Source organism: Crocodylus siamensis, chromosome 2 (assembly GCF_052110815.1).
Source record: "Crocodylus siamensis isolate JL-2025a chromosome 2, ASM5211081v1, whole genome shotgun sequence".
Lineage (NCBI taxonomy): Eukaryota > Metazoa > Chordata > Crocodylia > Crocodylidae > Crocodylus > Crocodylus siamensis.
The window spans coordinates 236,032,925-236,058,272 of NC_143396.1; the positions used below are offsets into that span (position 1 = coordinate 236,032,925).

Sequence of the window (25,348 nt, forward strand, 5' to 3'; positions counted from 1 at the left end):
GGGAAACGGTTTACAGAATTCGGCAGCGGTAAGCACAACTGCCACAGCAATGGACTAAGCAGAACTTAGATACTTTGGAAGATGAAATTAATTAACAATTTATAAGATATACATTTTAGCTTCAACTAGAAACTTATGTTCAATGATTACATTTGCTGAAGCAACCAAGTGATCATCTGGACTGCCAGAGAACTTCACCTCTTGATTTAAGTTAAATTAACTACAAGATAGATGGATCCTTATCACCTGTTCAAGGTGAAAGAGAGCTGCTGAAATCCTCTGCACACGTTCCACAGTCTTCTCAGGATCAGAGGGCTCATCACTTTTCATAATGTCCTTATACAGGTTTAACTGCCATTTCACAGCTGGGTCTTCAGACTAAAATAAACATTTTGTATCTTATTAAAAATGCTTTCAATAATTAATTGGGCTTTTTATATCCCTTAAGGTGAGAAAACCTGACTGATTTAAAATAATGAATACCACTACTACTGCTGCTTCTACTGTTATGTATTAGTCATGTAGCTAAGGAAGTTTAGAAACAATATCTTATGTTTCCCCTTCTGGTAAACCTCCTATCTGTCTCTACTGTTCATAAGCATGACATTTGTTATACTTGAACAGCTGGACCCAGACTGTACAGCAAGTGCTCTGTGTGATTTCATGGATCCTGGTAAAGTAGTCTGGAAAGTCTGTGATGTCTTCAAATAAATTAAAAATAGGAGGCTAATATAAAAATAAGTACGGGAACAGTATCTTTAGAAGAGTGTACTAGCTTCAGATCTACAAAACTATTATTTTTCTAACTTGTACAGGTTTATAGGGATTATTGAAACCTAAAAATCTAGGAAACTACAAAAAAACCCTGATTTGATAAATGGAATAATAACATTCCAAATTTTTCTATATTTCCATTTTGAGTTTCATCTAATTTCAGATTCATTTTTTATATATTACCTTTTCCTGCAAATGCAAGTTGTTACGTAAATGTTCTTTGACTTCTTCATCTGTGTCTCGCTGCAGAAAGAGATAAAAACCTTTACTTTCTGCCTGAAATTCATCTAATAAAAACATAGTTTTTTTATATTCTACATTTAATTCAAAGTACTGGAACATTATGTTAAGAACATTCAATTTGGGGGGGGGGGGAGGGGGAGTGTTTAGAAAGCACTTAGGTTGTAGCCATAAAATACTGGCCATAATCTAAGGAGAATTAAATGGTAACAAAAAATTTCTTGGGATTTGGTTCTGTGACAACCACATAAAAACAGATTGCCATTTTTCCCAGATAAGTTTATATACACACACAATTGTTTGCACATTTCCACTCATATCCTGTGGGTGTATTTTCCATATGACATATTGCAATATTTAATATGTACTAACAACTTAGGCATCTATGGGTACAACTGGGGAACAGATATAAGGCCCTTGCAGCCCTGGTGGAGAAGGACAAAGGGGATGCCTCCAGCGGGACAGTGCCACTCCACGCAAGACAGATGGCGCAGAGTGGGTACACCACGAGGAAGAAACTCCGGGTCCTCGTCATCAGGGATTCCATCCTAAGGGGAACGGAGGGTCCCATCTGTCAGCCTGAGACCATGGCATGAGAGGTCTGCTACATGCTGGGGGCTAGGGTTCATGATATCACAGACAGGATCCCAGCCTACATTTGACCCTCAGACCAGTACCCCATGGTGTGGGAACAAATGACGCAGCCAAAGGCAACCCAGACCACATCATGAAGAACTTCGAGGTCCAGGGGACCAAGCTCAAGGAGACGGGCACAGGTGGTATTCTCTATTCTCCTGGTGAGTAGACACAGATGACAACATGAGGCCTGCATTGGTGAGGTCAACCGAAGGTTTTGGAGTTGGTGCCACCAGGCAGGCCCTGGGTTCCTGGATAACGACCAGGACTTTCACACAGGGGGCTTGCTGGGGTGGGATGGGCTACACCTCTCCCCTAAAGGCAAGCGTGTCTTCTCTTCCAGGTTGGCTGATTTCATGTGGCGTACTTTAAATTAACTTCACCGGGGAATGGGGCCACAGAAGGATTTGAGGACACCTCCCAACCAGGACAGGTGATGTGCACAAGGAGTACACAGGTAAGTGATAGGGATCTGGATAACCCTGGGAATTGGGGGGTGGCACATGCACCAATTCATGGCCTTAAATGCCTCTATACCAATGTTAATAGTATGGGGAATAAGCAGGCAGAACTCGCTCTCTGGATAGCTAGTGCAAACCCGGACATAGTAGGGCTCACAGAAACCTGGTGGGATTCATCCCATGACTGGGCAGTTAACATTAGGGGCTATAGACTATACAGGCGGGACAGAGCGGGGAGGAAAGGCGGGGGTGTGGCGCTCTATGTTAAAAAGCAATATGCATCCTCAACTAGCAGGATGGGGTCAGAGGAGGGGCAGGCTGAAGTGCTCTGGGTCAGAATACAGGCGGGTCATGGGGAAAGGGACTTAATGGTGGGGGTCTACTACAGACCTCCCAACCAGGAATTCTCAGGTCAGCTTGCAGAGGCACATAAGGCAAGGGATGTAGTTGTCATGGGTGATCTAAATTACCTGGACATCTGCTGGGAGGAGCAGTCAGCCAGGTCAGAACGCTCACGAAGGTTCCTTGCCCGGATACAGGACCTCCACTTAACTCAGGAGGTGCACAGTTCCATCAGGAGAAATGCCCTGCTGGACCTGGTCCTGGCCACAGGCAATAACCTGGTGAGGGGACTCCAGGTTCTTGACCACCTGGATGACAGTGATCATTGCCTGCTGGCATTTACCATCCAGTGCAAGGTGTCAAGGGCTTGCATCAAGGCAGTATCCCTTGACTTCAAGAGGGCCAACTTCAGTGAGTTGAGGAGATTGGTAGGAGAGGCACTGGGGTCCTGGAGAGTAGGGGAACTGGGTGCCCAAGATGAGTGGTCGTTCCTTAAGGAGAGGATACTCAGAGCCCAAAGGGTGACAATTCCAGTGAGAATCAAAGGGGGAAAGAGTGCCCAAAAGCCCTCCTGGCTCACCAAGGGCATTTGGGAATGCCTGATTGCCAAAAAGGAGGTGTGCATGCAGCGAAAGGGAGGAGCTATCACCAAAGAGGAGTATACCGCTATTGCCTGGGTATGTAGGGGGGCTGTTAGGAAAGCTAAGGCAGATACGGAACTAGGGCTAGCATCAAGGATCAAGGACAACAAAAAGTCCTTTTTTAAATACATAGGGAGTATGAAGAAGGCACCGGGTAATGTGGGGCCCTGCAGGATACACTAGGCAATCTGGTGGTTGCACCAGACAAAAAAAGCAGACCTTTTTAACAATTTCTTTGCCTCCATTTTCTTGTGCAGGGAACAGGACTCCCCCACCAAGATTCAGGATGGACTCACGAGAGACTGTGTCAGGCCTAGGGTCAGGGAGACCGAGTTAGCGAGCTTCTGGAGGGGCTGGACATGTTCAAATCAGCAGGTCCAGATGCTCTCCACCCTAGGGTGTTGAGAGAATTGGCAGGGGTTATTGCAGGGTCCCTGGCATGGCTCTACGAGCACTCATGGTGCTCTGGCCAGGTGCCGGATGACTGGAAGAGGGCCAATGTGGTCCCCATCTTCAAAAAAGGGAGGAAGGAGGACCCGGGCAACTATAGGCCCATTAGTCTTACTTTGATCTCAGGGAAGCTCTTTGAGAAGATTATCAAGGAGCACATCTGTGAAGGGCCAGCAGCGGGGATGATGCTCAGGGGCAACCAGCATGGTTTCATTAGGGGCAGGTGCTGTCAGACCAACCTGATTGCCTTCTATGATCAAGTCACAAAATCATTGGATGTGGGGCCACACTCAGAGAGTGGTGGTGGATGATGGGCCTTATTCAACCTGGAGGGATGTGAGCAGTGGAGTCCCCCAGGGCTCGGTCCTTGGGTTCACGCTGTTAAATTTCTTTATTAGTGACTTTCATGAGGGGATGAAAAGCACCCTGTTTAAATTTTTGGATGACACCAAGATTTGGAGTGAAGTTGGCATGCTAGAAGGGAGGGACAGGATACAGCTGGGCCTGGACAGGTTACCGAGGTGGGCAAATGAGAATAGGATGGGATTCAATACTGACAAGTGCAGGGTGCTGCACTTGGACAGTAAGAACCAGCACCATACCTATAGGCTGGGGAACTCCCTTCTCAAAAGCACAGTGGCAGAAAGAGATCTTGGAGTCATTATCAATTCCATGATGAACATGGGCCACCAATGCGAGGACACAGTCAGTAGGGCTAACCACACCTTGTCATGCATCCATAGATGCATCACAAGCAGCACCAAGGAGGTGATCCTCCCCCTCTATGAGACACTGGTTAGGCCACAGTTGGAGTACTGCATCCAGTTCTGGGCGCTGCACTTCAGGAGGGATGTGGACAGTATTAAGAGGGTCCAGAGGAGGGCTATTTACATGATCCAGGGACAGCAGGGCAGACCTTACGAGGAGAGGCTATGGGACCTTAACCTGTTCATCCTTCACAAGAGAAGGCTGAGAGGGGACCTGGTGGCCATCTATAAACTTACTAGGGGGGACCAGCAGGGAATGAGAGAGACCTTGTTCCCCTGAGCACCTCCTGGAGTAACAAGGAATAATGGCCATAAGTTGTTAAAGAGTAGGTTCAGACTAGACATTAGAAGGCACTACTTCATAGTCAGGGTGGCTAGGATCTGGAGCCAACTTCCAAGGGAAGTGGCGCTGGCTCTTGCCTTGGGGGTCTTTAAAAGGAGGCTTGACAATTACCCAGCTGGGGTCATTTGAGCCCAGTTTTCTCTCCTGTTCAAGGCAGAGAGTCAGTCAGACTAGAAGATCTACAAGGTCCCTTCCAACTCTATATCTATGAATCTATGTTTCGCAGTCTGGTTTCTGAGGTTCTGTTTTACTATTTTGAAAATCACTATAAAAGAGACTTACATGGCTGTATCTAATCTTAGCCAAAGAAATCAGCTCTTGATCTCCAGGTGTGCACATATTCAAACCAATAGGAAGCATCTTTTTAAGTGCAGCTACAATCAAGGAAGTTTGTATTGAGTACAAATCTCCTCTACGCTTTGATTTCTTTCGTTCTTGGTCTTGTCCTCCAGACTAGAAATAAAAGACATGTTGTGAATACTCCAAATAATACAGTTTTTCTGGCATATAAAATGATTCCTCACTTCTACTTGCAGACTACAGTTGTTGACAGTTACATTTTGCATAGTTAAAAGTGGTAAAATAAAAATGAATTGTAGAAGTTTGAGTAGAAAAAGTAAAAATATTTCTTGCTTTCAAATAATATGAATATTAGTACTCATTCTTTTGACAGTACTAACCTAATTTTGTTTGATCAATTTTTTTTGCAAACAAATTCTGAATCACATACAGCTTTTAAATCAGACACATAGATCTATATAATTAAAAACTGAACCACAGTTTTAATGAACTATCTGTTTGCATTCTGAAATAGTTTAATTCCTACTGATTGTTGTTAAGAATTGTATCAGACAAGATTCTCCAGGGTCTGAGTCCTAAGTGAATGGATGAAGTGAATTTCCTTTGTTGTTGATCAAAATCTAGAAGGAACTGATTCAGTACAACAGACCACTAATGAATTGGTGCAGGTAAAAAAGTAGTCTCCTTTGGGTGGATTATAGTTAAAACAATTCTGTAATAACAATAAATTAATCTGTTAGCAGCTTTGGTCAAAGAAGAAACTAGATAAAGGAAGCCAAAGAGATGAGAACTGAACAGGTGGCACAAATAACATTTGTTCTACCTAGCTATAATAGACGATATGCAGTGTTATTAAATAAACATTTTTGCTTTAAAAAAATCAGCCCCAAATCATTTATTTTTTGAATTTAACGTAGCAAATCAAATCCTTAGCAATAGCACAGCTTACTGTAAAACAGACCCATACAATTAATGAATTTATGGTAAACAACAACATAAACAGCCCAATCCTGAATTCCATACGTGAACTAAACTCTCAATGGGAATTTTGCCCGAGACAAAAATTCAGGACTGGGCCTAAGGCATAAAACACTACAAAGAGCAGATGCTTGCAATTAACCCTCCACATCCTTTTCCCTCTGTAAATGGAATGCTGTTGTCTATTTTGTGTACATTATGCTTGGCAGATGTGGGGATATGATAGAAACCATTAAAATCCATCATTTGTCAGTTTTTATCACAGTGTTACCACAAATATGACTTAGCTGATGAATAGAATAAAATACTACAAATGGATATTCTGTTGTGTGGTAAAGTTAGGCAAATGATGTCTTTTAAATGGTGACCACAGTATATGTAAGCCAGTGTTACTTAGGCTGCTTCATGATTCAGAGGGAACACACACTGGATGTGGTTGCCTTTCTTAAGGAACTAACAATTGCAAGAGAGTACTTTGTCTCAAAGCTTTGCTTTTGGAAGTGCCTTAGAAAAAGTTTCTACAGTAGCAGTGATGTAATGGCTATACATATATAATGACATCATTTGTACTCTACATTGATAGCGGACGAACAAATGCCACAATGCATCACTGGGACCCAGTGGCGTCACTCTTCCTTTTCAATACTGGAAGGCATTTACGAGGTAGGCATACCAGCAAGATGAGGTAGCCCTACTTTCCTCTCACTGTTCTTCAGAGGGATATTTTGTCCATCAAATTTCCTTTACTTTCAGTTGAAGTTAGGAATGGTAGATGTGTAAAACAAAATAAACTTAAAATCAATACATTTTAAAAGGGTGAAAAAACAAATCATTCTGCCTTTGCCACCAGACTTCTGCCTTCTTAAACTGGAACTCCAGGAAACAGCATTTCCTCCTGGTATATATACAGGTAGAGGCATGCAGAGAAATTTATGCCATTGGTGATAACAAAACATTGCTTCCCTCTGTGCTGACAGATATCTATTATCAATAAATACAATGCCTTCACTAGATGTGCAAGAAATGATAAAATGTCCAAACTATTTGGAATGATAAAAGAGTTTTGCATAGACACAGCTGTGTTGAAATGCACCAGTGTTGAATAACAGCACACAAGAACACTACACTGTTAACGGTTTAAGGCCTGTAGTTTGTTCTCAATGATGTAAATGGAAATGTGCCTAATGACTGATACGAAGACAGCACTGAGCAATAGAACCAACTGGACTTCATACTCAATTGCCATTCAAAGGGAATTCATGTAGACTATTTTGGCCAAACACGATCAGAATTTTTTTTTAAAACCTGTCACACTGTTCTATCGGAGCTCCCTCATCTCAGCGCTAATGAAGGCCAAGCTTATTTACCTGGTGAAGACCAACAGAAGTAGAGCCTGAAATGGGATGGTGATACCAACTACAACTTTGCTTTAGAGAGACAGTTGCAGAGAGATGACTGAAGCTCACTGGAGGATCTTTAAACAGACTCGGTAGAAAACGTGGGAATTGTCCAAGAACGCTCCAAGCCCCAGTTGACTGGGAAGGTTTTTATTTATTTATTTTTGTGGGGTGCATGTGTAAAAGTTGAACTTACATAATCTAAGGTAGTCCTTCTATCTATCTGTAGGCAGGAGAGGGAAGGCAGGGAGGTGGAAAGGGGTACCAGCATTTCATACTTATTTTTGATTTGGAAGCCACAAACTAAACACTGTATGTTCCCTATGGCTATACTTATGCTGTGCTCTAAAGATGGATACATCAAAAATTACAGAAGGCAGAAGGGCAGCAGAGGTGGAATGCGGACCTTACAAAATTACCAAGTAGTGTTACATCCTACACCTTTATGTCAAAGCAGCACCTGGCTCGTTAAAAAGGAATAGAGCTGCTCTGATCAAATGTGGCCAGTTTTGCTGTACCAAGTAGACCTGGGACCTTCATTTTGTGACGCCACTGCTATGATCAATGGTAAGAATGTTTAGAGCCTGCTCATCTCTAAAACTAAAACATAAAGACACATCATGCACTTTGACCTGTACCTTTACTTGAATGGCCTGTATGAAAGAAAAATAAAGGGGAAAAAAGTAAGTATAACAGATGAGAAGATGAAAGTTTTACAAGTCAGTAATAAATTTAGTCTATCAGAAAAGTTACTAAAACAAAATATACATTTGTAAACAGAACAAAAAGATCCCATGAGTGTTTAGTTGAATGAAATCTTACTGAAATAATGATTTATTATTTAGTTTAATTCCTACTAAATAATCAGTCTTTTATACATATCTCTTATTTCTCAAATGTATGTCATACCAAAAAGTGGTTGCTGTAAAAATTCAGACATGTACAATAAGTCACATTATTCATACACTAATTTCACAGGTTTCCCCAGTTTAATAAAAATGAGGAAATGGCATGGAACTCTGAATACTTAAACGGAAAAGAATATTTAAAACAGCTGGAGTATTTTCATTTTATTTCCCAAACTATATTACTATAAATTATGCCTAGCATAAAAATGAAACAAGCCTCTGCAGTTAAGATGCAACTAGTTATAGAATGTATTTATAAAATTAGAATATTGCTTCTAAAGCAGTCCAAGTGTGGAGGCAGTGTCTAAGAAAGTATGAGTCCTGCCAAATGCCCTACAATGGTACCTAATTTTGAAAAGTGTTGTACATTTTAGACTCAAATTTAACTCACAGACACAGCTTTTTTGCCTTTCTTTAAGCCTACCACACTGACACAAAGAATATATATTCCATTTAGATAACGATTTATTAGTTGTCCAAAGCCATGGTATCAGTGCACCATGTAAAATTAGGAAGATAAAATCAATATATATTATTCCTAATATTATAAAAATCTTTCAGCAAGCAAATTCCATCAACAGTTGTGGTTCACTCAGTATCAGAAAATAATGGTACAGAAAACTTGGTACAGACTGAAGAAAAGTGCCTCCAATTAATAAAAAATAATCGAAAGAGAAAGATTAAACTATCATTGTGTGTCCTTGTCTCATTTTGGTTTCTAGAAGATTCAGATATAGCTCTAATTGTATGTTTTCCCCCTAACATATGTACAAATAATGTCAGAAACAAGTGCTACCCAGAATATTAATTTTTCTACCATTCAGCTAAAAATATGAACTCTTAAAAGTTAATTAGATGTTTGACTTTACTCTGGCAAATAGGAAAACATTTACTGGGAATTGTACTTGAGTAAAATGGTTGGATGATGTACACTGTGACAGAACAGAAATATATTATTGATAAGTGAACCAGTAAGGTTAATCCTATTCTATTTATTAACCTGTATGAAGCTTCAGGTGGTGATTCAATTCAGAGGAGATTCAGCCCGATTCAGTGGCCGAATCTCTGAATCCAAATTGAATCAGGGGACCAAAAAACAAGGTCCGAATTGATTCATAGCTCTCTGAACCTTTGGAAAGGATTCAGAGAGCATTGATGATTTGGGTAGGCCCCACCCATTGCAGGAGGGAGCTGCAGCTGACTCCGAGTTGGTAAGTACTAAGGGCAGGGGAGGAGACCCTGCCAGCCTCGCCATGGCTGCCCCGCCTGACCCAGCTCCATACCTTAAAAAAAAGCCCCAGTGCTTATTGGGTGCTGCTGAGGAGGGGGAGTGGTCCCTGCTGCCCCCAATGCCCCATGCTGCATGGGGGGGCTCTGCATGATCCCCCCCAAACCCCTCTCACTCCCTCAGCTCCTCCACAGCTGCGCCACCGGTTCAGCTCTAGCTCTTTAAGAAAAAAGAGCAGAGAAAAGCCCCAGGACTCACTGCTCCTGTAGCAGTCTCAGGCCTTTGGGAGCTCGTGCAGAGCCTCCCACATGGAGCAAGGCAGCAGGGGGTAGCAGGGCTCGCCCCCTGCTGGCAGAAGCAGTGAGTGCAGGGTTTTCTCAGGTTTTTTTTCCTTAAAGGGAACAAGACCAGTTAGCTGGCCCAGGCGGGGCACCCATGGGGGGGCTGAGGGAGTGAGGAGGGGGCAGGGGGCTCGTGCAGAGTCCTCCATGCAACGTGGGGCGGGGGGGGGCAGCAGGGATTGCTCCCCACCTCCCGGCAGCACCCAATGAGTCAGGGCTTTTTTTTTTTTTTTAAGGACTGGGAGGTGGGGTGGGTGGGGCTGCCATTGCCAGGCTGGGAGAGCAGGTGGGGAATGGGCCTGGCCTCAATCATTCAGAGATTTGGTCGAATCGATTTGGGACAGTGATTCAAATCACATCACTGTCCCCTGAATCAGCCAAATACGAATCTGAAGCAAATAGTAGCCACTTCGCACAGGCCTATTAGGAATGACTGTGAAAATAAACCACTTATGCTACATTTTCTACTGCCAGACATTATCCCAGTTCATTGAGATACATTTAAGAAATGCAACAGATTCAATGAGTTGAGTTAAAAAAAGTCACTCAGAAAATGCTAACAATAGCATGAAATTGAAGGACAAAAATCACTTTCTTACAAATCTCGTGTGATCAGAAATAGGCCTAAACCAAAACCCTGCATCCACCCACTTGTGTAATGTAGGTCTTGGCTGTAAACAATTCAAACCTGATTTCATTACTGCCTCACGTTTCTGTGTCTCTCATCTCTATCCAAATACTTCTTTAACAATCATGATACAAGTTTAAGAATGTGAGTCAGTCATATAGAATATCTGTAGAGGCTGCAGATACTCAGCAACTCTGAGAATCAGGCTACTTGAGGACCTACATATGGATTTAGGTATCAAAATGTAGGCACCTTAAGTATGAAAACTATGTAATTGGTACAGACATATATAATTACATCCACTTGCTTGTGTATGTGGGGGCATTTATATAGGCCATGTGAAAAATCCATTATGAACAAAATGCGTTTTTATAAATTATGTTCCCTTTATCACCAAACCTAAGAAGGGTTCAAAAATAACAGATTAGTGGAGTTGAATGTGTTTAAATCATCTATTCCAACACTTTCACTGTCACAAATCTGTTATTAAATGCAGTCCAGGTAACCAGTCTTTCTTAGACTGAATGTTCTCTAACTTACCATTCCCCTCCGAGCAATCTGCTGCCATTTTATCAGAAAAGAAAAATTAAAAAAACTTGCTCAGCTTTTAATACATTTATCTTAATACAAATTAACAAACTAGAATTGTATCAGAAAATACACAATGGGCAATCTATCAATTTTTGGATTACAATATAATATCTTTTGTTAGCAACTATAGATAAATCTGATAAATAACACTTTACCCTATTCTTCTTTCAAACCATGCAAAGATACATACCCTCCTAAATTAATATGTAATATAATTTATAAATAAGTTTTATCATATACATTACTGATGATGGCCCAGAAACTTGACTACTGATAAAGAGCACAGACAAAGTTCACAAATGAACTAGACAGAAGATACTAAAAGACCTTCAGGATGCATCAGGCCAGGCCATGGCATAACACAGAACAAGGGCTGCTCCTCCTTGCACCGGTTGCTAATACTTCTAAGGTGCCAATGCACCAGACAGTGGATTATCTGGGGCACAGAGAATCCTTGCCTACAAACATTTTTATCCCATTAATGTCCTGTACCCCAAGCCAAAATATAAGGTAGCAGAGAAGCTTTTTAAACTGCAGGCTACTTATTATCTAAGATAACATTAAGACCAACTTCTACCAGCCACATGGCACAAAACAGTGAAATTACAGGAGAGTATTTGAGCTAACATATCTGACATTTGTACTAAGTTTATTTACTATATATTCATGCAGTATATACATTTATTTATACACTATGATGCTTAATAAAAACTGTATCTAAATTCTACCATTAAACAATGTGATGACAGATGAAATAGTAATGAAGAGGAAAGTGACATTAAAGTTAATATTAGAATGAAAGGAGTTGAGCAAAGGAAGTCCAGTGATATCATTTAATGCACTTTTTACGTGCTAAACTACAAGAGAGTGTCAAACCTTACAATCAAATTCAAATATTGAGGGAACTTAGAATTTTAATTGAAAGCATTTAAATCATTTGACAGAGAAAATCTTTACTTGTATTTTAGCAATTGCACTACATAAATAGTAAATATAACGTATATTAGGAAAAGCAAAAATTGCCACTGGTGAGGAATGATATATGCTTTATTGGGTACTTCATTATCATAAGATATTTAAGTCATCATGAAACAAGTGCCTACCTAAACCAATGAGTTTCTCTGCAATCACTCTTGCAGATATGTTATCACATGAATAAAGTATTTATCCATGAACACTATAATTTATTATTTATGTTCACACATTGGTAACAACCATGCAAAATCCACATAACCACTGTACTTTGATATTATTTATGCTCATGTAAGCACTGCATACATACAGAAAGGATTATTCTTTCTATATTGCATACATATAAACATGCACATCTGAGTATGTATATGTACATTGGTACAGATTTATATATAATTATAAATACATGTATATACATATCTACATACATACATTTTAGATGCACACAAGAGATGGCCCAATAAAATACTCTCAAATCCAATTTTAATTTGGTTCTGAATCCCTATGAATTTGATCCAGGGTTGGAGCTAACAATAGCTGGTGCCTTTTTTATTTTGTGATTCAGGTGTGGATGAATTGTCCTGAGAAAAGTGGGTCTTGTTACTTTTTCCACCATTCAAGATGGGGATAAATTTCTTTTTTTGAGAAATACAAAAGTAACCCAAAACCTTCAAATTTGGTCTTGAAATGAAACCAGAGACCCTAATCTACATCTGATCTATAAGGAATTCAGCAAAAAATTACTGCCTCTTCAGCCCATTTCTAATATGTATGTTTTATAAATAAAATTATTTATATTTTTATATGTATAATATAGTGTGTGTGTGTGTGTGTTTCTGTGTGTGTACATGTACATGTAAACACTCACATGCATGCTTGCATACACCTCATGTATGTATGGTGATAGTCATGTGATAAACTGCATTTTGTAAGCAATTTATCTTCACTTCATCCACACTGTGCCACCCAATACACCTCCCCATCTGGAATTATATTAATATATCAAAAACTCTCAAGCAAATTCAAACAGCTGCCTTTTAAAAATAAAAAAAGAAACAGTTTTCTATAAAAACATTTCCTCCTTTGCTCCAAATATATATCCTTTCTAAAATGACACCAGGCTGAGGACCAAAGTGGGCACTATTTATACACAAAACAGTGGCAGATATAAAACCTGATATACTGATGTTCTAAATATTTGCATGGAACACACTGAAATTGTTTCTAATCCTGGAAGGGTCCAAAATAGTTAACTTTGAAGTCATGATATGTTTACAGTAGGAAAGAAGTTGTATATATTTTTCAGAGATTTAAAAAAATGCATTGGTATAAAGGTTTTGTTTCTTTCTGTCATCAAAAATTAGATGCAAAGTAAGTCTAGTTTACTGATGAAAGGATACAAAACCCCTATCTCTCTAGAACATTTTAAAGAAGACGTTTTGTAAAAATATGACTTATAGAGAATACACGATTTTAAGTCTGTAGGTATTAGCAATAGTACTCTTGAATTAAAATGTGCAGTTAACTTTTCAGTTTGTTGCTGAGTTTGGAAACCTTACCCAATTCATGCTAATGAAACTTTTTTACTTCATAAGTGTGTACTTTCTCCATGGGTCTGCCAAAATGTATTTTGAAGGCATTGCCTTCGGCATGTTATAAAAACAAATAAAACAATGAATGCTCTCAATAAGGCAAATGTGCATATATAACATATTGTATAAAAAGAAAAATGGGTATATGCAGAGAATTGGTCTGTCCTGCTCCATTAAGGATGAAGGCAAAATACTGCCTGACTTCAGTGAAGAAAGATCCTTGGGCATATTTTTCACACAATATTGTACTTTCAATACTTAAAAAGCCACATTTCTGCCTTTCTGCCGATAGGGCCAACAAAAAGTGCTGTTGCTTTTTGAAGATAAGCATGAAGAAATGTACTGTGTGGAAATAAGTTATACTCAAATGATTAAATGTTTGCTAAATAAGGGAATAATTTAAGATACAGAATCTGCACTGAAAAGGTAAAATGTACAGAAGTATGTTTATCTTAAAGCAGCAATCTGGTGACATTTTCAGAGCTATTTTGACAATTTATATATAAAAAGTTAATCACATTATTGAGGTTTAATGGATTTTACAATGATTATTAACTTACTTTAGACATCTTGCTCTTGCTGTCTCCTGTTAAAAATGCCAAATTGTTGATTTCATTCTGAATCACAAAATTTTGTTCTTCTCTCTTGAAGTTCTAAAACAAAAATCACTCAAAAGTTCAGCTTGAGAAGACTGTAGGAATAAATGCATCATACATAAATCGAGTATAGTGCAGGGAAAGACTGGAAAATGCCACCTTACATGTGATTTACACCACAGGATAAAAACTTCAGCTACCATTCGGAAGAGTTCAACAGAATCAGCATCTGGTTTCTTCAACCAATTAGCTCTGAATATAAAAACAACGAAAGTTTAGAATAAGAAGTACGTGAACAGAATTACTACTACATTATTTGGCAGGCCGGTTATATTTCTTTGACCAAATTCAGAATGTAAATAAGGATCACTGATACACTTTCTAAGAAGTAATGTGGTTTCTCATTGGGCTTGTCTACATAGGGACATTCAGAAACCTTAAGATGAATCAACTAAACACATAACATCAATCTGTATACGTCAAAATGTATTAAAACCCTGTGCGGAAGCTCTTATTCAGTTCTCTGTAGCTTAATATACTTTAATTTTATGTACATTGATTGTATTGATTCCCTACTGTTAGGGGAATCGTTTAAATCCTTCCTCTTGTAGAAAAGCTATCAATGTAAAGTCTTATCAAACCTACCGAAATTGCAGCAGAAGTGCGCTATGTGGCAATTACTTTAGTCTTGGAATTTTTCCCCATGCACCCCCCTGTTACTGATTGCTAGGGGGCCCTGCTGCTTGCTGCTGATCAGCAGGGAGGTGAAAACCATAGTTTTAAATATGGCATGGTTTTTGCCTCCTGACAGAAAGTGGCAGGGCCCCCAGGGGCCCTTTGACCAATCAGTGGTGGGAAGCAAAACCATGCTATATTTAAAACTGCAGTTTTTACTTCCCTGATTATCAGGTGCGAGCAATGAGTGGCAGGACCCCTTTGCCAATCAGTGTGTGTGTGTGTGGGGAGGGGGGGGCATGTGGGGAAAAATTCTAAAATTAAAGGAGCCGCCACACAGCACACTTTAGTCACAATTTTAGTAGGTCCCTAACTATAAGGGAAAACATACCTGGTTTCAAGGAAGTTGATTTGTGGCCATATGATCAGGCCTGCTGAATTAAAGTTGCACAGACAAGGGTGTTTACTAGCCACATTTATATTAAGTTCCTGAAAGTGATTCCTGATAATGTACAACATGATAGCCTTGGGAACAGAATTAAAATATTTTTGGCAATGCCTGGAATGAGCCTTATCCCTCAGTAAATTATTTAGAAATATACTTCACATACTATTTACCCAAATCCCAAGATGTCTCTGAATTTCAGACAACCCCCCTCAATAATTAGATTTTATAAGTGGAAAATTTATACATTTGTTATAATTTTCCATTTATAGAATCTAATTATTAGAGGGGCATCATAAATTCACCCCCCCCACATCACCACTCCAGTGGGGAAAGCGTTGTGGGTGGAGAGGGCAGGCAGTAGGGGAGGTAGTAAGGTGGCAGGCAGTGGGAGCAGACAGTTGGGGGGGCAGGTGGTGGGGAGGCAGTAGCTGGAATCAAGCAGCTTGATCTCTGCCACTTGGCTTCCCCCAAATCTTGACTCTGCTTTCTGTCCCCCCAATCACTTGCCCCCACCCCCCAGTGCCTGCCTACTTGGTACTTGTCCCCTTTTACCCCTGCTACTCCCCCCCACCATGCCAGTACCCCCGGCACCTGACATACCCTCCAGTGCCTGCTCCCTGATGCCTGTCTGCCCTTTGTCTTTGTCCTCCATCTGTCCAGTCCCCCTGATCATCTCCCTCCTGCACCATCTGCCCTTGCACCATGCTTCCCTCCTACACTTACCAACTCACTCCAGCTCATCCTTGTTATCTCCAGGGCCTAGATAGAAGTGCCCCTGCTACAACATCTCATACTGGGCTGGGCTGGGCTGGGGCCACAGCAACCATGTGCTCTGTGCTCCAGTCTGGAGTGTGGCCAGAGCCAGAGGTTAAGTGCTTGGGGGCAGAAGTGGTCGGGGAAGAGGCAGTGGGGGGAAACACTAACAAGAAGGGCAGAGGCAGTGAGGGGGCAAGCAGCAGCTGTGGCTTTGGTCCCAACTGAGCTGCGGTAGCTTCCTGCCCACCCCACCTTGTACCCAAATTTAAGATGAGGGGTTCTTCCCCCCTCATTTTAGATTTGAGTAAATATGGTAATTGATGAAATATTGGCTGTTTTCTACACAAATAATGTTTATATTTTTTTTATTCCTTCTTAACTGAGTGTCCCCAAGGACATGAAGGCAGGGATGTGTGATAGTATCTGCAAAGAGACTGAGTCCAACAAAGGTATGATAATTACCCAGTCCCTCCCATCATTTTGGAGACGCACATCACTGTTCATCAATTATGGGCTACTAAACTTTATTTGTTCTGAAGGCCCAACATATGCCTCCCCACTAGCCAGCATTGCTGTTAGAATACAAAGAAATATGTAAAAAAACAACAGTACAGCTTTCTTTAAGTTAAAGGCCACAGAATAACCATAACTTCCTTCTCAGCATTCTATTAAATTCATGCACTCTTTGTGAACTATATTATTTAAACATAAATTCAAAGCAAATCTATTAAATTGTCTAATTATTAGGCTTCTCACCTGTTATTGTCTACATAACGTATGAGCATTGGATAGAAGGCATAGAGATCTCGGCAAAGAACTGCAAACTCATCTAGGATAAGAAGCTCTGCTTCCTGGGTGTCAGTTTTACTGTCTGCTCTCAGTTGTTCCTCCTCTATCACTATCTTTATGGCTTTCTTCTTCAGTTTCTCCAGTGTTGGAATAAAGTGAGTTTTCAGTAAATCAGGCCTAGCTTTGCTGATGATGGGCTGAGCATAAACTACACATTAAACAAACAAACAAAAAAGTGTGGCTATAATTAATGTTCAACTAATTGTTTTAAACTTATTAAGACCAATCCATTAGACTTTTTAAGATCAATGTCCTTAGAGCACATAACACTTACAAACAGTCTCACAACATCATTGTGACTTGATGTTACTATGTAACTGGCAATATGAGGCTTTGTTCATTTGTGCATCTGCCCCTGGCTGGAATGTGACAAAGTTGCTTCAAAAGTGCACTCTCCAACCAAAGATGAGGGAGGCTGATAGAGGGCTTCTCTGTTTCCCCCCGCGCCCCAACAGTCGAAGCCCATGGTGACAAGAACTGAGAAAACCATAGCAGAAAGACTGCCTTCAGCTGATGGTGGGAGGCAGTGGTTGTAGGGAGGCCGTCCCTGTGTAACCACAGGAAGGCATACTTTCCTCACCCTTGCCACCCCATATGGGCTGCACTTGACAATGTTCATTGGCTTTTGGCAGGGGAGAGGACAGGCTCTAGAACTGGGTCTGCCATTTTGCAGCAATACAAGCTGCCTGAATGTGTACTCACTTGCTTTTCATATAGCTAAAAGCATGCATAATGCCTTACAGAAGGAATGTGGCTTCATGGTCTAAGATGCATAGTTGCATAAGGAGACAGCTAGGTGCCCAGGGCACAAGGGCAGTAACATCTTCCAGTGTGATGGCAAACATGTGGCTACTGGTAGCAGCCACTTTTTGTCATACCCCCTTCCCTTTTTCCCGCAGCCAAGCCATTGCTATTTGCTTTTGCCTTGTTTGCCTCACCCTAGTTTAACCCAATGGAAATATGTTCCTTCCAATGCAAAGTTTGGCTGTCAAGCCAGTTATGGCCTTGAGTAAATTACACCTGTCTAATTGTATAATAATAATTTCCTATTAAAATTAACAGGAATTTTACCTTTGTATAGGGTTATTTAACCCTATTATTGTTCAGCAGGGACTCCTCCAGCTAGTGGAGAGGTAAATAGGTTCAAATTGTCTCAAAAACATGAGAGATTTTGACCCAGAAACCAAACATTGCAAACTGGCTACTTTAACCAGTATTCTTGAATTCAAAGGAACCACCACCACACTCTTCTGATATTGCTCTGTGCCTAAATTTGGCAGATAGAGCATCCCACCTGACCATAGTGCTTTCAGTAACTACATTAGTTTGCATATCTATTCATTATACTTCATCATGTTGCTGTGTACATACAACTTAGCTGACTATGGGATTTAGGTGCCTCAGGTTCTAAGAATTTAAATTTTGGATTTGGGAGCTTAAAAAATATACTAAAATCCTCCTTGTAAATCTAGCCCTCTAAGCTTTTCTGGCTTGCTAGGCTGTTAATCAAATGACCAAAATCTAGAGACCAATTCTTCTTCTATCTATGCGTGTCCTCACATTTTTGGCCCAATAGAAGACATTACCCGAGGAAATTCTTGCCTCTCACATAATTTCTGAACCACCATGGCTACAACATGACTCTCACATTTTTGGTGGCAACACAATGTAGATAAACAAAAACACTATGAAACTCTAAATTGCTTCTTCATGGATATTTATATGGCTAATCATCACCTACTCCTTTGATTTTCTCTTCTTGTTTTTAACTAACATTATTTCCCTTATATTATGTATACTTTACTATGGTAAAGTACATGGAAGTAAATGCATTAACTATTACTCCTATTATGATAGCAAATATTCGCTATACTCTATAAAAATACTTAGTATACCTGCAATTCTCTTCATCCAAGATGCTTCATCAATTCCCAGATTGTTGTTGATGATTTTCAAAATGTTTCCCAAAATGATGCTGAGGTGCTCGGAGGTTATCATTGTACAGCAGGGCCCAACACTTGTAGGCATACTTTCAGGTCCTTTTTCCCACCAGTAGGACAAATAGTTGCATAACATAGGTAAAATGACCTCAATCACATGGGGCATTTCAGTGTATCTTGCTCCAGACTCTGCTAAACCATTAATTTCTCTCATTAATCCATCCAGGTGAGGGATTTCTGGACACATCTCTTCTACTGTATCTGGCATACCTAAAACTTCATACGAGAGTAGAAAGTGAGCAAGCCTAATTAATAAAATAAAGAGAGTATATATGTGCTTGCAGGCATATGAGTTCAAGAACTAAGTGTTCTAAAAAGAAAGAATTAAGGGAATTAAAAAATAAGTAAACATATTTGAATATTCAGTAATAACAATATCACTTAGGATCAAGTCTTGGTCCCTTTTTTCTGTGACTGTAGATGGATTCAGGCATTGTGAATATGACCTTCCCTTATGCAGGCCTGATTGAATATTACCAGCATTTGTGATGCTCAAGGGCATCTTTGAAATCTAGAAGGACAATTCCCTCTTCCATGGCCTCCTGAAGTCAAGTTGCTACTTGATCCACAGTACAGCTATTTAGGCCATCCTGCTCATCTAGTATGGTATATTTTCAAAACACTGGGCAAGTATTAATGATTGCTCAACTCTCCTGTGAACCATGCTGTCCATTTCACAAATCAGGAAATGAAGTTTTAGAGAGATGCCCAGTGAAAGAGTCTTATATACAGAATGGAAATGTTTCTAACTTGAGGTCTCAAATGCCCTTTTACTGGATAAGCAATACTACCCTATGAAAAGACATGACTAGAGCTGGTTATGTTTCAGAAGGACAAGTCTAATGCAAGTAGAAATGCAATTTAAAGTCTGTGTAAGCAGCACAAACGGACATGTACATATTTAGGCTTTAGACACCTAAAGACTTCATGGTGAAACAGGGATTACTACATGTAACAGGGAGTTCCCAACAGAGGAAAATGAGTCAACATGCCATAAGATATGTGAGCCAGTCACAATGCTGGGGACAAAGGAGTGCTAGACACCATGTAGAAAGGCTCCTATTTTGTCAATTTGCCTAAAGACTCACATGGTGGGGCTCACAGTCCATCACAATTTTCCAGTCTATGAAGGCCCTAGGCTCCTAATCAAGACAACTAGATCATTCCTCACGCTGATTTTTAAACACAACTCTTTTATTTTTGTTCAAACAGATAAGCAGAAAACAAACAAACAACTTCTGCATGCCCCACTAGCGACAGATAATTGTGTGCTTACATGAATTATTTTGTACTATAGGTGTGCCCTTAGAGTGATCCCTACATATTATAGGACAAAATTAATAAAAGAATCAAAACACAATGTGGTTTGCATATTTAATTTAATATAAGATGAAAGGGAAGGGTGTAGCGCAGGTTCAGTTACAACGCAGACAAGCCAAAAGGGCTGACAACATGAAAGTAGGAGTTAATATTATTTAATGAACCACAGTTATTGTTCTTATTGTTAGGATTTTTTCCTCTGAAGAGCAGGAAACATTTTTTTAAATTCAGAAATACAGTACTTACTGGCTCGCTCTCTTGCAGTTTTCGTGTTGAAGACCGAGAGTGGGTTGTAACGGTTGAGAGAAGGTTCAAGGAATGCCACTGGAATGGCTGCTGCAAGAGATGCTAAACATTCACCAAGTGCTGGGCACTGCCTGTAAATGACGGAAAATTAAGGGGACATCAGAAAAAAACCTCCATAAAGTGCAACACACATTAAACAGCCGTAGCAATCTTATATTGGGTTTCATTTCCTTTGCGGAAGTGGGTTGGGATTCTCACAAGAACAAGTTTACCATATATGATAATGTACTATAAAGAGCAACTGGAATTTACAGTTGTATGAAAACTCAGTAAATATGACCCTTCGCAACAGAGGCAGAAATAATTTATTGTTAAAGAGCCTGTTGTCCTGATGAAAGGATATTTGACAATCACAAAGTTTTATCTTAACAAGTTAGATTGCAAACAATAATTCTGAAAGGTTCCAGAACGGTACTGTGGTAGGAACAGCAAATTTGCTGAGTGGCACCAAGCCTTGACATGTTTATATAGCAATGATGACACATGCTCATGTATAGAATCAAGCTGCAGGGAGTACATCTGCTTGGAAGAAAAAAAACTCCTAAAAACCAAAAAATTGCCAATATAGGACCAAGAAAGACTTATGTTTCATTACGAGATATGCCTCACATGTTTGAAAGGCATGAGCAGTGAGTAGAACACAAGCTGTAGAAAACTGTTCCTCTGTCTTTGCTACTGTTTCCTTTATTTAATTTGACACCAGCACCACAGTCTTTCCCTTCTAGCACAGAGATGTACTAGATGTAGCATTTCATACCTACAAAAACTTAGTATTAGATAATAATACAAGCGTGACAAAATAACTCTCCTCAAAATTTCTATATACATACCTTTTTCTTGGTACACAAGTGAAAGGGACTCACTACAAAAAATCTTAAAGAATAAACTAATATTCATATGAATTACATTGTATCAAAAGAGAAGTATCAGGAAAACTCTACATGTAGAAACGTAATCTTTTGGCCTAATCAGGTTAGAGAAAAGGAATCCTGAGGTTCACTTGACATATTTTTTCTTGGGAAGGCTGCTAGCTTTCTGCAGGTTTATTACAGATATTAAATCTATATTGGATGAAATAGATTACATATTATTATTCAATGCATAACATTTTGGTGACTGTCAAATTTAACAAATGAAACCCTAACACAATACAAGCAAATCAAAGATGCAGCTTCTTGAACAATGGCAGATACCAGGAGAACAAAATACACTTAGTATTAACATATATTTACTAAGATCTTGGTGTTTGAATAAATAATTTATAAATACAATTAAATGAATAGTGAGCTGGTGGTGCAAGAATAGAATTAATTAAAAGTAACATGACAGTCATTTGAAATGACCAGGCATATGGCTCTTTTTGTACCAAGGCCAAGAATCTGGTTTCCAAGAGAGCCATGTAAAATCAAGCTTAAAAGGTGAACAATAATCTTTCCTGGAAACTGTCCAGAGTCAAAACGAAGCTGTGATATGTTTAATTATAAAGCATGAAAAGTCTATTTAGAATTTGTACAAGAACGCTTTAATGATCAATGTTCTTTCATTAGTTATATGTTCTTATTTTGATTTGCTCTTCTGATACATGGTGCAAATGTCTGTAACACAAGGAGCCCACATCATCCCATTTTTCAGATTCACCTTCTAGTTGCATATGGCCCATGAACTGTACATAAATATAAGCATACAAATACAGGTAAGGTTGAGTCACTTTGTAGGTGGGGTCTATAGTGTTCAACAATCTTCAACAAATTCAACTAGTGGCTGCCTACAACCTTATCAGGGGCCACCAGCAGGGACTTGGGGGAAGTCTGTTCACCAGGGCCCCCCTTGCAGTCACCAGAAACAATGGCCACAAGCTGAGGGAGGATAGATTTAGGTTGGATATTAGGAAGAACTACTTCACGGTAAGGGTGGCCAGAGCCTGGAATAGGCTTCCCAGAGAGGTGGTGCTCTCAACTTCCCTGGAAATCTTCAAGAGGAGACTGGACAGGCACCTGGCTGGGGTCTTATGACCCCTGCCACCCCCAGTGCTCCTTCCTGCCCATGGCAGGGGGTCGGACTCGATGATCTGTCTAGGTCTCTTCTGACTCATTGATTCTATGATTCTATGAACTATTGATAAAAACAATAGCATTTAACAGGAGGATCTAAATGAATTTGTAAATAATTAGTATCTTTTTATCCCACAGGTAAAATCCACATTTCTGTAGACCATCAGTGACATCTGTGTGCACGTCTGGTAATTGTGTGTGTTAGTATATTTGCATAGATAAAAACTGATTCTATGGCTGCAATTTTAGCTACCCATATCTAAATTCATTCCAGAGTCCATGCCAGAGTCAGCTGAAAAGTACCTAGGCAATAAATATGGCAGAAAGGATGCAGAAGTGGGACAAAACTCTTGCCACTTTCTTTCTGCTAGATACTCTGTAGAAAGCCAACACAGCCTTAGAAGTGTGTAGAATGAACCATTTAATTATATACGGGATCATAAATGAGGCAGTTTTTTCCAGTTTTCAGCAGATTTTACATATTATGTTTGCTTTTTTATTGTGATTGCAGTTGTTGCTTATTTTGAAGACATCTACTCTCCCTCAGTTTTACTAAATGCTATTATGTCTTTCATCATGTTCTCCTGATACAGAAATGTTCATATTAATACTGAAATTAAATTTAAAAAACTCAGCAATAACTCACTCTGTAAAGAATTATAGAAAAATAGGGCTGGAAGAGATCATTTAATATTCTGCACAAGGCAGAATTATTTCTATTTAAAACCATTTCAATAAAGAGTTTTTAAAAACTCTTCTTAAAAACATCAAAGATGTGAATTCCTCTGCAGGTAATCCATCCTCACAGTTAGAAAGTTCTTCTTAATATTCCTAAATTTCCCTTGTTGCAGTTTAACAGTAATTTTTTATATGAAATAGATTATTATAAGAAATACAAAATTAGGATTAATATTTCCATAAATCTTCAAAGCCATAAATAATAGAAAAGTTTCCTAACAGGGACAATTTGTGGGCTACATCCAATGAAGTGGGTACATATATATATATATATATATATACATGCATACACACACACACACACACACACACACACACACACACACACACACACACACACACACACACACACACACACACACACACACACGTAGGGCTTAGAACTGGTGGACAGAATTCCCAGGGAAGCAAGTCTGAGAGATAAAGGAATTCAAGGGATATATCTGTACTTTAAGGGTGTCCTCATAAGGGCGCAGGAGCAAGCTATCCCAATGAAATGAAAGAATGGCACGTGAAAAGAGGAGGCTAGCCTGGTTAGACAGCTATCCTTTAATGAGCTGAGACTCAAAAAAGCATCCCACAAAAAGTGGGAACTTGATCATAGTACTAGGGAAAGGTATAAGCATCGCATGGTCATGCAGGGAGAAAATAAGAAAGGCCAAGGCATGACTTGAGGTGCAACTGGCAAGGGTCATGAAAGGCAAGAAAAAGGGATTCTACAAGTATGTCAAAAGTAAGAGGAAGACCAGAGAAACTGTAAGTCCCTTACAGAATGTAGAAGGCATTACAGATGATGAGAAAGCTGAAGCATTTAATGACTTATTCACTTCAGTCTTCACAAATAATGAAAGTTATGAGATGATGAGTGCAGTTGGCAGCCAAGAAAGGGAAGGATACAAACAGCCTTGAATTGTAGAAGAACAGGTTAGGAATAACTTAAAAGGAGCTAGATGGTTTTAAGTCTGGAGAAGCAGATGGATGCACTCTAGGGTAATGAAGGCTTTGGCTAAAGTAATTTCAGAGCCATTGGCTATCCTATTTGAGAACTCATGGAGGTCATATGAGGATCTGAGAAAATTTAAGGATGAGGATCAGAGAAAATTTAAGTTGAAGCATAGGAGGAATTTTCTGACTATAAGGGTGGTCAAGCATTGGAAAAGACTCATCATAGAAGTTGTAGAATCTCCATGCCTGGACATTTTCAAGAGCAAGTTAGACAGATACTTGGCTGGGATCATTTAGTCAGAGACAATCTTGTCTTAGGCAGGGAGCTGAACTAGATGACCTTGTGAGGTCCCTCACAGCCCTACTTTCCTATGATTCTATGATACTCTATGAATAGATAGAATTTTAGAAAAGTTAGACCTCACAGAGAATGATGACAACCAAAGGTGAGAAGCAATCCTCTGTGACTGGTTCTCAGCTTTTATCATCAACCTTTTCTGTTGCTACAACAGAAGAAGAGAGCATCCTTGCATCTAGCCAAAAAGAAAAGGGAGAGTTGTAAATATCTTTAATATGTTTGCTACTTCATGTCCTAAGAGAAATGAAGAGTTAGCAGTGACTTAATTAGCAAATTGCTGAGGCCTCCCTCTCAGCATCACAAGCTGGGGACTGTAGAGCATCATTAACATGGTGCTTCAAATATTTTAGGTAAGATTTTGATAAACACCCCACATGTATCAGAGATATCTTATCAAGATAAAAGGTTTTTTCAAGCTCAGCAGGTCACAGTTTTAATTTAATGGTATAGTGGTTTACAGGGCAACATGACAAGTAATTATCTGCTTTATGTTGGCCACAGTTGACCTAATTTTTAGACGAAGTCAATCTTGTACTTCTCATGAATTCTAAACTTTATATATGGGGGGAAAAATCACCCATATTCAGATTAAATACCATCCATGGTTTGGAATACATGTTCTGACATACTCTTATAGATTACTCTTAAATCCCTTATCACTAGCTAAAAATCAAAAGCCCTCTGGGATTGATATATCTGTCATAGAATGACTGACTG

At 39.6% G+C, this 25,348-nt stretch overlaps 1 protein-coding gene across 12 annotated transcripts in view; it reads right to left on the minus strand.

Moving 5' to 3' along the window:
• The window catches only part of RYR3 (ryanodine receptor 3), a 541,049-nt gene that overhangs the window by 79,349 nt on the left and 436,352 nt on the right, over positions 1-25,348 (minus strand). For all 12 annotated transcript variants that reach the window (XM_090033490.1, XM_090033491.1, XM_090033488.1 and 9 more), the window contains 8 exons: positions 20,480-20,610; positions 18,809-19,129; positions 16,821-17,061; positions 14,350-14,437; positions 14,150-14,242; positions 4,937-5,107; positions 958-1,017; positions 247-378 (listed from right to left, as the gene is read on the minus strand). In XM_090033490.1, coding sequence (XP_089889616.1) covers positions 247-378; positions 958-1,017; positions 4,937-5,107; positions 14,150-14,242; positions 14,350-14,437; positions 16,821-17,061; positions 18,809-19,129; positions 20,480-20,610 — 1,237 coding nt within the window. The remainder of the gene's footprint in view (positions 1-246; positions 379-957; positions 1,018-4,936; positions 5,108-14,149; positions 14,243-14,349; positions 14,438-16,820; positions 17,062-18,808; positions 19,130-20,479; positions 20,611-25,348) is intronic.